Here is a 17,717-nt window from a genome sequence, read left to right as displayed (position 1 = left end):
AACTTAATCAGTAATCAAAAAGCTCCCAAAAAACAAAAGTCCTGTACTGGGTGGCTTCACAGGTGAATTTTACCAAACAATCTTTTAGAAGAATTAATACCTATTCTCAAACTATTCCAAAAAATTAAAGAGGAAGGAAGTCTCCCAAGCTCATTCTATGAGGCCACCAATACCCTGATTCAAAAACCAGACAAAGACAATACAAAAAAGAAAAATTATAGGCTGATATCCCTAACAAACATAAATACAAAAATTCTTGTCTACAGCCATGCCACCCTGAACGTGCCCGATCTTGTCTGATCTTGGAAGCTAAGCAGGGTTGGACCTGGTTAGTACTTAGATGGAATACCACCTTGGAATACCAGGTACTGTAGGCATTTAAAAAAAGAAAAAATGTAGACATAAATACAAAAATTATCTACAAAATATTAGCAAACCAAATTCATAAATACATTGAAAAGATCATACATCATGATCAAGTTGGATTTATTCCTGGGATGCAAGATTGGTTCAATATCCACAAATCAACTAATGTGACACACCACATTAACAAATTGAAGGATGAAAATCGTATGATTATATCGGTAGATGCAAAAATAAGTTTGACAAATCCAGCATCTATTTATGATAAAAACTCTCAGCAAAGTGGAAATAGAGGAAACATACCACAACATAATCAAAACCATATATGACAAACCCACAGCTAACATCATACTCAACGGGAAAAAGCTAAAAGCATTTTTCTTACTATCATGAACAAGACAAAAATGTCCATTTTCATCACTTTTATTCAACACAGTCCTGGAAGTCCTAGCCAAAGCAATCAGAGAAGAAAAAGAAATAAAAGTCATCCAAACTGGAAAGGAAAAAGTAAAACTGTCATTATTTGCAGATGACATGATGCTGTATATGGAGAAACCTAAAGATTCCACCAAAAAACTGTTAGAACTGATAAATGAATCCAGTAAAGTAGCAGAATACAAAATTAATATTCAGAAGTCAGTTGCATTTCTATACAACAATAATGAACTATCAGAAAGAGAATTAAGAAAATAATCCCATTTACGATTGCATCAAAAAATACCTATGAATAAATTTAACCAAGGAAGTAAAAGACTCATACTTGGAAAATTATAAGTCATTGAGAAAGAAATTGAAAAAGATACAAATAAATGGAAAAAGATAAATAAATAGAAACACATGCCTTGCTCAGGGAGAGGAAGAATTAACATCGTTAAAATGTCGATAATATACAAAGGAATCCATAGATTCAATGCAATCCATATCAAAATACCAATGGCATTTTTCACAGAACTAGAACAAATAATCTAAAAACTTATATGGAACCACAAAAGATCCTGAATTGCCACAGCAATCTTGAGAAAGAATAAAGTTGGAGGTATCACACTACATGATATCAAACTATACTACAAGGCTAATAAAAAAAAAGTAATCAAACAGCATGGTACTGGCATTAAAACAGGCACACATAGATCAATGGAACAGACTAGAGAGCCCAGAAATAAATCCATACCTATGTGGTCATTTAATCTATGAAAAAGGAGGCAAGAATATAAAATGGGGTAAAGATAGTCTATTCAATAAATGGTGTTGGAAAACTGGACAGATACATGCAAAAATTAAACTAGACCACCTTCTTACCATATACAAGAATAAACTCAAAATGAATTAAAGACTTTTAAGTATAAGACCCGAAACCATAAAACTCCTAGAAAAAAATAGGCAGAAAACTCTCTGACATCGCTCTTAGCAGTATTTTTTCTGATATATCTCCTCAGGCATGGGAAACAAAATAAAAAATAAACAAATTAAATGTTTTTGCACAGCAAAGGAAATCATCAACAAAACAAAGACAACTTACCAAATAAGAGAAGATATTTGCCAATAATACATCTTATAAGGGGTTAATATCCAAAATTTATAAAGAATTCATACAACTCAACATGAAAAACAAAACAATCTAATTAAAACATGGACAGAGGACCTGAACAGGTATTTTTCCCAAGAGGACATTCTGATGGCCAACAGACATATGAAAAGATGCTCAAAGTCACAAGTCATCAGAGAAATGCAAATTAAAACCACGATGAGATATCACCTCACACCTGTCAGAATGGCTATCATCAATAAATTAAAAAGTTCTGGCAAGGATGTGGAAAAAGGAAACCCTCAGGCACTGTTGGTGAAATTGCAGATTGGTACAGCCGCTATGAAAAAGTTTTGAAGTTCCTCAAAAAATTAAAAATGACCCAGGAATTTCACTTCTGGGTATTTATCTGAAGAAAACCAAAACACTAATTCAAAAATATATACCCCTATGTAAGTTTACTGAAGCACTATTTACGATAGCCAAGATACGGAAGCAACCTAAGCCCCCATCAATAGACAATTGGATAAAGAAGAGAAGAGGTACATATATACAACGAAATATTACTCACCATCAAAAAATAATGAAATCTTACCATTTGCAACATGGACCTAGAAGGTATTATGCTAAGTGAAAGAAGTCAGACAGACAAATACCATATGATTTCACTTATACATGAAATCTAAGCAACAAAATAAACGAACAAACAAAACAAATACAGACTTGTAGATACAGAGAACAAACAAGTAATTGCAAGATGGGAGGGAGGCATGGGGGGCTGAGAGAAAAAGCTGAAGAGACTAATAAATACAAATTGATAGTCATGAGGATGTGTAGTCAATAATATTGTCATAACTATGTATAGTGCCAGGTGGGTACTAGACTAATCAGGGGCATCACATCATAAATTTTATAAATGTCTAATCACTATGCTGTATACCTGAAACTAATATAAAACAATATTGAATGTCAACTCTAACTGAAAAAAAATGTGGGTTCTGTGTAGTTGGTGAGTTGATGGTCTGTCCATCTATCGGCCTAGTTGGGAGTCTGGCTGGCTGGTTAGAGTGCTTGTGCATTCAAGGGTCCTTGTCTGGGAGTCCATCTAGCTAGTTGAGAGTCTGTCTGCCCATCTTGGGGTGGGTCTGGCTAGCTAAGAGGATGCCTGTGTGTCTGTTCAGCTGGGGATGTTTATATCTACCCGCGAGTCTGTCTCGTTAGGGATCTACCTGGCTGGCATCTTGCTACCTAGCTGAGAGGCAGGGATGTGAGGGGTTAATGGTCTGTCAGGTTGTTTGTTGGTTGGTCTGGCTGGAGATCCAGCCCTCCAGCTGTGGAATGCCCCTCTGAAGGTCTGGCTATCTAAGGGTATGGCTATCTACCTGTTCAGCTTGGGGGTCTGTCTGCCTAACTGAAGATCTTTTTACTAGTCTGTATGAAATTGTTACCAAACTCAAAAAACCAGGAACTTGAGTGTCGATGTTATAGAAATGAACACTGAACTCAGAATAAATTTGAGCAGATAGTTTATTAGAGAGACTTGTGCACAAGGGAGCATGAAGGAGAAAAAATGCTCGCTAAAGGCTTTTTGTGACAAGATTATACAGGCCATCAAAAAGTGGAAAGGGGTTCAAGAATGAGGATGTGATGATTCCTGGTCCTATGATGTCTACCACGTAGTCATCAGTTTCAAGGTTGTCACAAGATGTTTTTTCCACAGTTAATGGTCCCTGCTGAGGCCCTGCAAAACAAAGGCTAATGCAAACATGTCTGTTAGCCTTTGTATTTTAAATGACCAGTCCTAAATTGCAGACTTAAGATATTACTGGTTTCTTCCTCAGAGGCTGCGGGCACTGAGTTAAACCTCAACTGGTATGTCAGTAAGGAGGGAAGGAGTTCAGACCACAATTAAAAATGGAAAATGAAGTCTCAGTATTAGATGAGATGGAACTTCCCTTCTTTTAGCTATTTTATAGTAACTCAAAATTAGCCTGCTTGGTTGTTGTCATGCCTAGCTTGGATCTATCTGAATGGTGGGGGAGTCCATGAGTCTTCCTCAGGGTCCATCTATCTCTCGGGTGTTAGCTGAATGTCTGAGATGAGCTAGTCTATTATGTGGTGATGGAGAGTCTCCAGAAGTCCATCCTCCTCTTCACAAATGTGGGGCCTTTGGGGTTGGGCCCATTCCTGATGTTCATTCTTGAATCTGCTCAGTGCAGCCTCACCAGCCCTTATCTCCCAGCCACGTCCTCCAGCTTCAAGGCTTGAATGCTATAGTCGCTGGCACAAAACCCCCACATTTCCCACCCTGAGAAATTTTATTTGGATCCAGGCCCAGCATTCCCATTCCCAACACTTCACACAGCACAGCATGGCGGTCAGCAGTTCAGGTGCCCACATGGAGAAGCAGACAGGCCGGGGTCGACGGGGGTAGCATTCACACCCGGGTCCATTCGGCAGGGGGATCCCGCGGCCCTTTAGGCTTTCCAATGCGCAGGTTGAAGCCTGGGAGAGGAAGGGCACCGTGGGTCTCTTGAAGAAGCCAGGGTGTGGAGCGGTAGGCAACTCGAAGAAAGCCATTCCCGAGCCTCCAGGGTCTCCTGGTTCACTGCGGCCCCATTCACAGGACTCTGAGGGCGTAAATCCCATGCCACTATCCCTAAACCCTAAATTCCTGAGTCAGTCCAAGCTCCAGAATCCCAGAGACTGAGGCTTTGTCTAACTTACCTAACCCTCCGGTCTGAGAACCATCGGCCACGTCTTCGTAGGCGCCAGGCCCAGCAGGGCTGGGGTCAACAGGAACTGCGGGCAAGAAACCGCAGCCCACGCATCAGCTCCGGCTGCCAGTGGAGTGCCAGACCAGCCTAGGGCAGAGACCACCTCCAGGGTTGGAGAAGGCTGGCGCGCGGGGCCCAGCTCAGCGGGAGGGACGAGCACCGAGGGGCGCGGCCAGGTTGGAGATCTCCGCCCAGACCCCGGGCCGTAGGTTTGGCCCGGAACACTTCCGAGCATGGCCAGTAGCTGGCCTGCGGGGCCGAGGTCCAGCAGGATGGGGTCCTGAGCAGCAGGTGGGGGCCGGCCCTTCCCAGCCCCGCTCCCGGGGGCGGACCCACTCACCGCTGCCGGGCGGCGTCCCCCGCAAATCTTCCGCGGGCGCCTCCAGCCGCTGGGCGCGCGGCGTCACTTGGCTGTAGAGCGGCGCCTCTTCCGCGCCGCGAGTCCCAGAGCCCGACCTAGTTACCGCCGGGGCCCCTCGCTTCTGCACCACGGCGTATGTGTCGGCCATGGCGAGAGCCCGGGGCGCGGGCACGGAGATGCTCCTTCAGTTGGGGAGGCGGGGAGGAAGTGAAACCGCCGAGCGGAGGGAGGGCCGGGTGAGGAGCGCGTTAGGAGGGCAAACCACGGGCTTCCTTTCCGCCCCAGGCGGTGCACAGTTGCGGAAAGGGCCGGGGGGAGGGTCAGGGGAGAGAGGAAGGGGTCTCTGGGTAAGGGGCTCTCGTTTCCGTGTCACCAGCGCCCGACAAGGGAGATAGATGAAGGATGGAAGGGGCCAGCCTGGCGGGGCAATGGGGCAGGGTTTGGTATTGAGGGGTGGTCATTTCTGCCTAACTGTTCATTGGAGAAAAGAATGAGGAAGTGGCATCTGAAGAGGAGGAAGGTATAGCCTCAAAATGGAGAGCCAGTCTCGAGGAGGTGTAATTTGTGCTGCAAAGGAGGGTTCAACTCTGTGTACGCAGCACTGGCCTGACAAGTGGGTAGCATCGAGAAATATTTGCTGAATTAATGAATGACCGGGGCAGCTAGGAAAGAGTTAACATAGGAAAGCAGGGCTAGTGTTAGAAGCCGACTTAGAGGCAAACAAGGGATGGGATCTCTGGGATTAAGGGTCGTTTTAGGGTAGGCTCCCACCGCTCAATTCAAAGAAAGAGCCAGTGAATATTTGGTGAATGGAACAAGGAAGGGGCAGGTGTTTCGAGGGCGAGAAAAGGATTGGCCTCCAAGCAGGAAAAATTGTAAAGAGAAGACTGAGGGGGCTGGAGCTGGGTACCTGAGGACCCCGCCAGGTGGGCGGGGCATGGCTGGAAGGGCCAGGGAAGTCCAGAGGGAGAGGGCATCCTCATAGAGTGGAACACAATTGTGGGAAAAGGCAGGAGGGGAAGGGCATCAGGCTTTAAGGAAACTAGCCAGGCTCCTGATGGAGATCACTGTGGGCTCTAAGGGATAAGCTGAAGAGGGGACAGTCTGATAAGGGAGCAAGGAAGAGGTCAAAGGTAGATACAGTGAGTCAGTCCTTGCCTCCAAAAGGAGGCCAGGGGTAGGATGTGCAATGGTAGTGATCACAGACCTGTGCTCTGGGTCCTGATCTGAGGGTGTTGGTGGATGGAATAGTGGGAAGGGGGCCTTGGTATCTCCTTGAGGTTCTGAAAATGGAGGCTGGCATTTTGGAGTGCTAAGAAGAACATCTGAGCCACGGTGTGGTACAGGAACCTGTACTGCTCCTGGAGGGGGAAGAAGGGTCATCAAGAAGTGAAGACAAGAGAAAGAGGAATGTGTCCTTGGAAGGAGGAGTCTGAGCTCACACCTCTGTCTGCACAACTGCGGGCAGCTGCTTCCGCATCTCGACCACATTGAAGAGGCTGAAGTTAGGTGGGAACATCTGGGGCAGAGAGATGAGGCCCATGAGCAGGCCCTTGTGGGCAGGGGACTGCACTACAAAGGCACACACACGTGCCCTCTTCATACCTGGGTTAGGAGCAACAGTCTCACATAATCCACGGAACACAGGACACCTGTTTGCCCACAGCCTGTGCTAGAATGTGAGGACCAGAGCAAGCTCAGGTAAAGCCTGCCCATAACTCCTTTTAAGTGGGCATTTGGGGTTCGGGAGCCCTGATGGTGGATCCTCTGTAGCACCTTTTGATTCCCAGAATCCCTAGATTATAATTTAGAAGGAAAAACTTTTTAATTGCTTACATTTGTTGAGTATCAACTCTGTGCTTACTCCCCAACAGGCAGTCTGCCGTCAATAAATGCTAACAATTTCAGTTGACGCAGTGAGAGCAAGTATGGCCTTAGGTTGCTCAAAATAGGCATGCAAACTGCAAAGAATGGCTCCAAGCCTCCATACTCCACTCCCAGTCCCCTTTGCCTCACCAGACTCCTATAAAGCCCATTTCCTAAACCTGCAGTGGACACAGAGGGGCCTGGGGCCAGATCCCTGGAGGTGATGGTCTTCCTCTACCATGGCAAGCACGTGGTCAGGATTGCTGGGTACACCTCTGTCTGACCAGTATATATTGTAGTTGGTACACAGAATGAGATTTCTGAAACAGGAAAAGTGGAGCAAAGAATTTAAAAAAGAAAGAAAAGCATTTATTGGGCACATATTAAATGTCAGGCCTGGTTCTAAACATCTTCCTTTTAAATGTAACAGATAGTAGCTGAGGAGATGGATACTACTGCTAATGTCCATGTTACGGATGAGAAAACAGACAGGAAATAGCTCTCCCCATGTAGAAGCCTCTTCCTTCCCTTTCAGTACTTTCTGGAAGGTGACCTGAAGGGTTCTGAGCATGATGTCTGCATTTAGCCAGGTCTCTCATCTGAGGATGTAGGGCAGGTGGGAAGAGGAAAGAGAACAAACATCACAAGTGCCAAAGACACATTTACAGAAAACAAAGCATTTCTGATTAAAAATCAAATACAACATATTTTTAAAAGATCATGAGCCCAAACATCCCCCATGGCTTTTGTGAAGGAAACATTTAACAGAGGAGAGAAAGAGGAACCCATGATTAAAAACGCAAACAAATTTACAGTAAAAATTAAAAACTTTTTTTCTTTGGTTCTAAAAAGTTTTATTGTATTTATTAACTACCAACTGTATGTATGTTCAGGTAAGAGATTTTCCTGAGTTCTTTTGAAACAGGAAGGGACATAAAGATTTTAAGAAACTAACCGGGCACATTTATATTTACAGATATAACAATGATCATAGTTAAAATGCAAAAGCAAGGCATATATTGAGTGCTGAGTGTTTGGGCCTTTTAGACCCAGCCCAAAAGCTTTCCACTCTGAGAATCTTACATGAAAGTTCCCAAAACATCCAAGATGCCATAAAACAGTTTCCACCTCTGCCCCAAAACATCCAAGATGCCAGAAAACAGTTTCCACCTCTGCCCCAGCTCACCAGGGTTATGCAGAAAAGCCCAATCTGCAGCGGCTTCTGTTCTTGGGCCCAGTAATGCTTATGCTTTTTCTACAAAAGGCAAGGGAGAAAGGACAGGGAGTAAAGAGGGGGAGTCTGCTTCCCAGTTCCAATATATCAATACCCCCACAGGACTCCAGGCCTTGCAGGTGGAAGCACAGGCAGCTACAGCTCTAATGAAGGCCAGAGCCTCCTCAATTTAAACACAGAGACTCAATGTCAACTTGAGTTTCTGACTATGCAGAAGAAAGACAGTCCAGAATATTCTCCTGTAAGCTACAAAAAAAACGGACAAAATATGAGCTAGTATTTCCAGACATTGGACCACAGGCATTGCAGGACTATGATCACTGAACAAAGAGAAAGACATGAGTCAAATCCTATGACCACCCCCAGCTTATTGCCAAGAGGCAGTCACTAGGCTGCAGGACCCAGAGAGTCCAATGATCCCCACTGAGTTGATGGGAGGCCAAGGCAGCTAGAATTTTAAGGGCAGAGTCCTGGAAAGAAAGAGCTATGCAAACAAAAGCAAAAAACTCCAGAAGTCTACATAGAGGTCCCTCTGAGTCTTTAGCTGAATAATAATCTGAGCACACAAAATGTGAAACGCCACAAGGCAAGGCAAGAATAACTTTCCATCAAAGAATAATAACTAGAGACCTGGAAGATGAACATTTCCTAGAGCTCGCAATGGGACAGAATTTTCTCTCCAATCAGAGTGGAAAGATCTGATTGATTATTGGGAATATTCAGTAGAGAACCCAGAAGGATCACATATTAGAAGTAAAACAAAAATAGTTCTAGAATAAAGGCTACTCTAGACCTGTCCTACAAAAGCTTAAACCTTAAAATGATCAAACATCCAAAAGTTGCTTAACTGCTTCCAAGAAAAGGGTCCAACACTCATTGAAGGAAGACAACAAAATCCAGCACTTACTTGTGTAAAATTTAAAATATCAAACATCCAGTAAAAATTTACTAGACACAAATAAGCAAAAAAAAAAAAAAAAAAAAAAAAAAAAGTGACACATAAGCAGGAGAAAAATCAGTAGAAAAAGACCCAATAGAGATGAGGAAAGAAGCAGATAAAGACCTTAAAACAGCTTTCATTAATAATATTCACTATCTAATATCAGATTGGACACCAGAAGAAAAGATCAGTGAACATGAAGACATAACAACAGAAACTATTCAAAATGAAAAAGACTGAGAAAAAAATGAACAGAGATAATCAGTTACATGTGAAAATATATCAAGTGGTCTAATGCATGTGTCCAGAAGAAGAGAGAGGGGAGAACAGAAACTATATGAAGAAATAATAGCTGGAATTTTTTTCAAATTTGATGAAACTATGAACCCACAGATCCAAGAAGGCCAGTGAACCACAGGGAGAATAAACATAAAGAAAGCCACACCAAAGCAGATGATCAATTGCTAAAAAAAGAGTGATAAAGAAAAAATCTTAATAGCATCACATAAAACAAGACACATTACATACTAAGTGTGAGCAAACAGGACAAGAATAACAGCATAATTTGTCAGAAATTATAAGCCAGGGGATAATGGTTTGACATCCTAAAAAGTCTGAAATAAAAAAAAAAAAAACTTTCAGACAAAAGCTGAGAATTTATTAAAAGAAAACCTGCACTATGAGAACTATTAAAGTAAGCTCTTCACACAAAAGGAACATGATACTCAATGGAATATGGGTCTATACAAAAGAATAAAGAGTAAAGAAAAGGTAAAAATGTGGCTAAATATAAAATATATTTCTCATTTTTAACATCTGTAAAAATGATCTAGCAAATTTTACCAAACAAGGAAAAATTAATAGCAATATTTCACAAACTTTTCCAAAAAAGTAGAGAAGACGGAACATTTCCCAGCATATTATGAGGCCAATTACTCTAATACCAAAACCAGACATAGTGATCACAAGAAAACTACTAACAACTGTCTCCTGAATATAGACAAAAAAATCCTCAACAAAATACTAGTGAAGGATTATACAATATGACCAAGTGGGGTTACCCCCAGGAATGGAAAGTTGGTTCAATATATAAATATCAATGTCATATACCATATTAATAGAAAATAAAACAAAAACACATGATCATCTGAATAGATGCAAAAAAAAATTGGGGGACAGAATCCAACACCCTTTTATGATTAAAACACTAAAGAAACTAGAAATAGAAAGGAAAGTCCTCATCCTGATTAAAAAACCCACATCTACAGAAAAAAAAAAATACAGCTAATTTAATAATAGTGAAAGACTGAATGATTTGCTCTGAAGATCAGGAACAAGACAAGGGTGTTTGCACTTTCCAATTCTGTTGAACTTTTTACTGGAAGTTCTAGCCAGTGCAATTAGGAAAAAAAAATGAAGGAAGGAAGGAAAAGATGGAAGAGAGAAAGGAAGATAGCAAGGGCGGGAGGGAGGAAATCCAGACAGGAAAGGAAGAAGCAAAACTATCTCAATTTGCAGACAACATGATGTTATACATAGAAAACCTTAAAGAATACACACACATAAACACACAATTAGAGCTAATAAACGTGTTAAACAAAGTTGCAGGATATGAGGTCAATATGGAAAAATCAATTGTATTCCTATTAGAGAAAACTATTTGGTTTGCAATAAGCAACCTGAAAATGAAATTAAGAAAACCACTTTATTTACAACAACATCAAAAAGTATAAACTACTTAGGAATTTAACAAAAGTGCAAGGCTTCTAAACTAGACACTATAAGACATTACTAAAAGAAATTAAAGAGGACCTAGATAAATGGAAATACATTCATGTTCATGGATTGGGATACAGAATTGTTAAGATGGCAATACCTTCCAAATTGATAGATTCAATACAGTCTTTATCAAAACCACAGAAGGCATTATGAAGATACTGGCAAGTTGATAATATTAACATCAATAAGTTAACATTAATAGATGTGTCATGGATACCCAAGACCACCCCAGGTTTGATGATTCACTAGGACTCAGAGGACTCAGCATAAAGGTGTACTCACGGCTATGATTTATTACAGTGAAAAGATACAGAATAAAATCAGCAAAGTTAAAAGGCACATGGGGTGAAGTCTATGGAAAACAAGTTGCCAGCTTCCATGGGTCCTCTTCCAATGGAGCCACACAGGATGTACTTAATTGCCCCAGCAATAAGTTGTGACACACCTGTGAAACGTCCACAGGAAGCTTATTAGGGGCTCAGTACCCAGAGTTCTTGCTGAGGTACTTTATGGAATATATAGGCACCCTCTGACTAGCAAAACTTGTACCAAAGCAAAAAATGTACCAAAACTTTGGACTCCCAGAAGGAAAGCAACTGTTTACATAAACCATATTGCTCATATAAACAGGTTAGGCACAGTGAGCCTCTCTTATTAGAAATCCAATTTCCAGCCACAAGCCAACTTTGCAGGAAGGCCTTTTTAAACATAAGCAGTTATGACTGCTTTGTGAACTCTTTTTTTGTACAGTAAGTGACTTAGAATAGGCAAAACAATCTTGAAAAAGAAGAACACAATTGGAGGACTCACATTTCCTGATTTCAAAACCTACTATAAAGCTACAATAATCAAAACCATGCAGTACTGCCACGAAAATAGACATATCAGTCAATGGCACAGAATTGAGAGTCCAGAAATAAGTCGTTACATTTATTGTCAATTGATTTTCAACAAAGATACCAAGATCATTCGATGGGGAAAGCATAGTCTTTTCAACAGATGGTGCTGGGACAACTGGATATCTATATGCAAAAGAATGAATTTGGACCCCTACTCATACAATGCACAAAAATTAATTCAAAATGAACCACAGACCTAAATATAAGAGATAAAATTTTTAAATACTTAGGAGACACATAGGAGTAAATCTTTGTGACCTTTGGTTGGACAATTATTTCTCAGATACAACAACAAAAGCATAAGCAAAACAATAGATAGACTGGAATTCCTCAAAATTAGAAAGTGTGTTTCAAAAGACACTATCAAGAAAATTGGAAGACAATCCACAGAAAAGGAAAAATATTTGTAAATCAAATACTGATAAATGACTTGTATCCAGAACTCTTGCAACTCAATAATAAAAAGACAAATAACCCATTTAAAAAATTAGCACAGGATCTGAACAGATATTTGTCCAAAGAAGACATACAAATCCAAAAATAAGAACATGAAAGACTACAAGGAGATACCACTTCCCACAAATTAGGATGGCTAATAAAAACAAAAACAGAAAATAACAAGTGAAATGGTACAACCACTGTGGAAAACAAACAAACAAAAAAATTAAACACAGACTTGCCATATGATCCAGCAATTCTACTTCTAGGTATATACCCAAAAGAAATGAAAACAAGGAATTAAAGCAGATACTTATATGACAATATTCATAGCAGCATTATTTATAATAGCCAAAAGGTGGAAACAATCCAAATGTACAACAGATGAAAGGATAAACAAAATAGGGTATATACATACAATGGAATAGTTTCAGCCTTAAAAAAGAATGAGTTCCGATACATGCTACAACACGGATGAACCTGGAAAACATAAGTGGAATAAGCCAGACACAAAAAGACAAGTATTTTATGATTTAACTTAGATGAAGTACCTTGAACAGACAAATTAATAGAAACAGAAAGCAGAATAAAGGGTACCAGGAGCTTGGGGAAGGGGAAAAGAGAGTAAATGTCAAATGGGTACAGAGTTTCTATTTGGGATGGTGAATAAGATCTAGAAATTGATAGTGATGATGGCTGTACAACATTGTGAATGTATTTAATATCTTTGAATTGTACAACTGAAGTGGTTAAAATTTTATGTAATGTGTATTTTACCAATTTTTTTTTTTACTATTTTTTAAAAAGATGATTAAAAACTACTTCACACCCAGTAGGATGGCTATAATAAAAAAGACAGACAATAACAAGTGTTGGTGAAGATGTGAAGTAACTGGTACCCTTAAACATTGCTGGTTGAAATGTAAAATGATGTAGCCACTGTGGAAAACAGTTTGACAGTTCTTCAAAATGTTAAAAATAGAGTTACCAAAATGACCCAGCAATTTCACTTCTAGGTATATACCCAAGAGAAATGAAAACATATTTCTACGTAAAAACTTGCACACAAATAGCAGCAGTATTCACAATAGCCAAAAAAGCGGAAACAGCTCAAATTCTACAAATTGATTAATGGATAAATGCGGTAGATCCATTCAGTTGAATACATTATTCAGCAATAAACCAAGTGAAGTATTGCTACATGCTACAATATGCATGAACTTTAAAAACATTACAGTACATGAAAGAAGCCAATCACAAAAGAGAACACAGCATATGATTCCATTTATATGAAAAGTCCAGAGTAGGCAAATCAATAGAGACGAAAAATAGATGAGGGGTTGCTTATGGTGGAGGTTGGTGGGAAATGAATGGGGAGGGACTGCTAATGGATACAGGGTTCCTTTATAGGGTGATAAAAATGTTCTAAAATTTATTGTGATGGTTGCATAACTCAGGAATACATTAAAAATAACTGAATTGCACTTTAAATGGATGAATTGTATTTCAATAAATCTTTTTTTTAAAGAAAATCTATAGCAAAAATAGCAGTGTATTATAGAATACATTACATATTTAGAATTAAAACCTATGACAATAGCATAAAGCATGGAAAGGGAAAATCAAAATATGCTTTGTTAAGTCCTTACATTTTACATGAAATGGTATAATATTATTTGAATGTAGACTATGGTAAGTTAAAGATTTTTTGTAAACTCTAAAGATACCACTAAGTACATAGTACAGATATAAATAATAAGTGAATAACGATTATGAAGTAGATTCATAAAAATTCTCAATCTAAAAGAAGACAGAAATAAAGAGTGGAACAAAGAACAGACGAAACAAATAGAAAACAAATAGCAAGATGGTAGATTTAGATCCGACGTTGCCAATTACATTAAAGACTAAATATGCCAATTAAAGGCAGAAATCGTCAGAGTGGGTATAAAAGAAAGTCCCTACAATATGCCACCTACAAGAAATACACACTAAAAATAAAGATGAACATAGCTTTGAAAATAAAAGAACGGGAAAGTATTGTTTTTTATTACGCACACTCTAAAGAAATTTAAATGGCTATATTAACATCAAAGTACATTGTAGAAAAAGGAATAATACCAGCGATAAAGAGGGACATTACATATTGAAAAAGAGATTGACTCATCTCATCAGAAAGACATAATCTTAACTGTATATTATAGTTATTCAAATATAGAATTTTAAAATTCCTGAAGCAAAAACTTAAATGAAAAAATAGATAAATCTTAGAGTTGGAGATTCCAGCACTCCCCTTTCAGAGGAAACAGCCAAGGAACAGACCCTGAGGCTGAGCAGTCTCTGGCATATCTGAGGAACAGCAAAGGCCTGAGTGGTTAGAGTGGAGCAAATAAAGAGGAGAGAGATGGAAAGAGAGATGAGAGCTAACAGGGAAGCCACAGTATACAGGGCCTTACAGTCTGAGGTGGGGAATGAGGAGGGAAGACCAGCAGGAGAGGGGCTGCCAACACTGGAGAGATGAGTCGTATGAATAAAAGGGGGAAATCAACAATTAATGAGAGTAATAGTGGGCTTTCAACAGAGCTACAGTGTGGTCACTCCAAGAACTGGGCCCTTGAGTCCTGGGATCAGAGAAGAACTAGCAAGATTTCTCCTGCCTCCCCCTACACAAGGACATGCATTCTGGGGGCTACGACACCTACCCTCCCATTTTCCATTTCTCGACATGCCATCAGGATCACCTAGACAAGAGGGATAACCAAAGAGGGAGGTGATTTAGGTTAAGGGGTGGGAAAACAGAGCCAAGGGTGGGCCTCACTTCACCCACCCCCAAAGCTGACCTAGACCTCAAACTCCCAGACCAGGCGCCAGAAGTCTAGCAAGGTGTGAGGCAGGGGTCCCTGTGTGGCGATGTAGGTCTGGCTTCTATCTATGCCCTGGTAAAGGCTAAGTTCACTACCGAGATCCCGCTGTTACCCCACCATGACCTCCCCTTCCCTGACTCCTGGCCAACCCTAATGAAGTTGCCATTGATGTAGTCACCTTGTCCCTCTTGGAGCAGGGAGAATATCACTTGTGTCTGATCATCTGCCATCGGGAGAGGTGAGAAATGTGGAATTTGGAGTTGACAGGAGCATGGGGTGTGGGGGCAGTGCACCCAGCAGGGACACCACCAAGGTGCTCTGGTGGGCTACACCCCAGCCAGGCTTGGGGAGGGAGCACCTAGGGGGTGGTGGTGACAAGGTCTGTGGGGTGGGGGTGGGGGGAACAGAGTTGCTCCCCCCAGAAGCCCTGACTTATACAGCAGTATTTCTTTGTAGCGGTTCTTCTTGAGGTTTTCTGATTGACTACCAGCCTCAGTGGAGCACATGCTGCCAGCCTTCCAGGCGGCTGAGCGAGTCCTGATATCCTGGTCCAAGGCACCGTGAGCACCAGGAAGGAGAGGAGGAGAGGATCCAGGTCAGATTTCTCACAGGGATACAAAGCCATGGCCTGTGAGAGGCGAATGCAGGCTCCAGATAGCACAGGGCCGGGCTCACTGTAATGATATGATAATAACAACAACTCAGAGTACCTTCCTTGTGCCAGGCTCTGTGCTAAGAGTGCTGAAACATCACAAGGTCCCTCCGAAGTGGGTACTATTATTGACGTGGCAGTGTGCAGGTGAGAAAGCTGAGCCACCACATGCTTGAATGACTTCTCCAAAGTCTGACCCCGGACGTGGCACAGGGTTGAACTCAGACCTCTCAGCATCTACCCGCTATAGACTCAATTGGTGTTACACTGTAAACAGTGATTGTGATATATTATGTATTTAATATAACAAACAAGATATGAGATATGTGACAATATACAATGTTGTGAATTAATGTATAACATTCATGTAATGAGATACTGTAGGAACTTTTTACTGTTAAGATTATTATAATTATCGAATAGCATATTACCATCATCAACAGGTATTCATAGTCATGATGATAATAAGAGCTACTAAGCCACCAGTGGGTGCTAGCCACCATTCTAAGTGCTTTACTTAATGCCCATCAGGTCATTTAAGCCCTGGTGGACATCCTAGTATAATTGGTACCATGATTGATATTTCTATTACACAGATGAGGAAACCAAGGCCTAGAGAAGCCCAAAGATCCCTCTGAGTGATGGACGTTGGCATGCAGAAGGCTGGCCCTGCTCACTGCCTACACTCCCATATAGCGGATCCTCAGCATTGCTCACTGCCCCAGACTGGATGGAAACCTGGATGGGCATGACACCTGGTGGTGTTATACATTTATATCTAGTATGTACATTTTCATATTGAATAAATTTTATATTTTGTACTTATTGTACATTTCTCATATACAATATCTATTTTTAAATTTGTGTAAACTATTTAGATTTATTTAAAACTTTATCACATATTTTATATTTACTTAGGAACTTACTGAATAACTTATTTTATAAATTATAGTTATATATGTCATATTTATGTCTATTCTATAGTTTTATAGTTTGTAAATTATAACATATTTTTATATAATCACTATATATTTATATTAAAATTTGATAAATTTGGTTGTTACCTATTTTTATTGTACCTAATGATTAATCATTTATTATACATTTATATATACTTATATATATGTTCATCAAACTTTTTATTGTACATCACGTTTCTAAATTTGATATGTACGCTAACATGTGGTTTACATATTTGCATGTTTCTATATGTTATACAAGTTATATTTACAACATCTAATTTTTTGTAGTAAACGATGCCGACGATGCTAAATTAGCATTCTTAACGCAGGGCTTGCACTACTCCATTGTAATGTTTAGACTATTTATAACTAGATCCTACAAAGTGAGCGCTCAAGATGTGCTTACAGCTTTTACCCACACCAGTTACTTAATCCTCAGGCCAGTTTGGTCTTTAAGGTTCGATTTTTGCCTAAAAAGAAACCGAGGCCAGAAATCGCCCCCGGGCCACAAAGCAGATCCGCGCCCGGCGCCCACACACTTGCCTCAGCAAGGCCTCGCGGTTCCTCTTCCCCTGACCACAGGAGTGAGTGACCGCCGGCCGCGCCCACTCAGCCGAGCAGCCCGAAGGGTCCGGGAGCGAGACCCGGGCGCAGGGACTTGAGGGGGCGTGCAGCCCGTCCCACTCGACCGTGGACTTTTTCCTCTAGGGGCCTGAGGGCAGAGGGCGCGGACAGGGATAGAGAGAGACAGAGACGGAAAGAGAGCGATGGCCGGACGTCCTAGGTCGCCCACTCACGTAGAACTCGCCGGCTAGGACCGCCCCCTCCCGGCCGCCCCACGCCTCCAACTGCTCTAAGATGCTCCGCGCCGCATCCAAGCTGCCGCTCATACTGCAGCTGGCCAGCCGGGTCCTGTGTGGCAGCTGTACTTTGCTCTCCCAGACCTTGCAGACGCTGCTGGAGGTCGAGGCCTCGCCTCCGGTCTCACCAGCCAACCAATGGAAGCGCGCAGCGACCCTGGCCAATGGCATTCTGAGCTGTCCCAGCCCCGCCCACA

At 41.2% G+C, this 17,717-nt stretch overlaps 1 protein-coding gene and 1 pseudogene across 1 annotated transcript; one reads left to right on the top strand and one right to left on the bottom strand.

Moving 5' to 3' along the window:
* Positions 1 to 258: 258 nt before the first annotated feature.
* LOC120607460 (uncharacterized) lies at positions 259 to 377 on the top strand (annotated as a pseudogene).
* A 3,020-nt stretch (positions 378 to 3,397) lies between these two features.
* Positions 3,398 to 17,706, bottom strand: PTPN18 (protein tyrosine phosphatase non-receptor type 18). The gene is given in 17 exon segments (XM_039869279.1): positions 3,398 to 4,393; positions 4,616 to 4,690; positions 5,006 to 5,208; positions 5,937 to 6,025; positions 6,298 to 6,387; positions 6,471 to 6,545; positions 6,632 to 6,698; positions 7,072 to 7,179; positions 7,181 to 7,212; positions 7,431 to 7,486; positions 8,063 to 8,147; positions 14,885 to 14,923; positions 15,023 to 15,118; positions 15,196 to 15,269; positions 15,423 to 15,427; positions 15,488 to 15,591; positions 17,458 to 17,706. Coding segments are annotated over 17 exon segments (1,500 nt in total). The 5' UTR covers positions 17,692 to 17,706; the 3' UTR covers positions 3,398 to 4,325.
* Between the last annotated feature and the right edge of the window lie 11 nt (positions 17,707 to 17,717).

Source organism: Pteropus medius, unplaced genomic scaffold, assembly GCF_902729225.1.
Source record: "Pteropus medius unplaced genomic scaffold, Ma_sr-lr_union100, whole genome shotgun sequence".
Lineage (NCBI taxonomy): Eukaryota > Metazoa > Chordata > Mammalia > Chiroptera > Pteropodidae > Pteropus > Pteropus medius.
The sequence above is the reverse complement of the archived record's forward strand: the minus strand, read 5'-3'. Positions and strand labels throughout refer to the sequence as shown.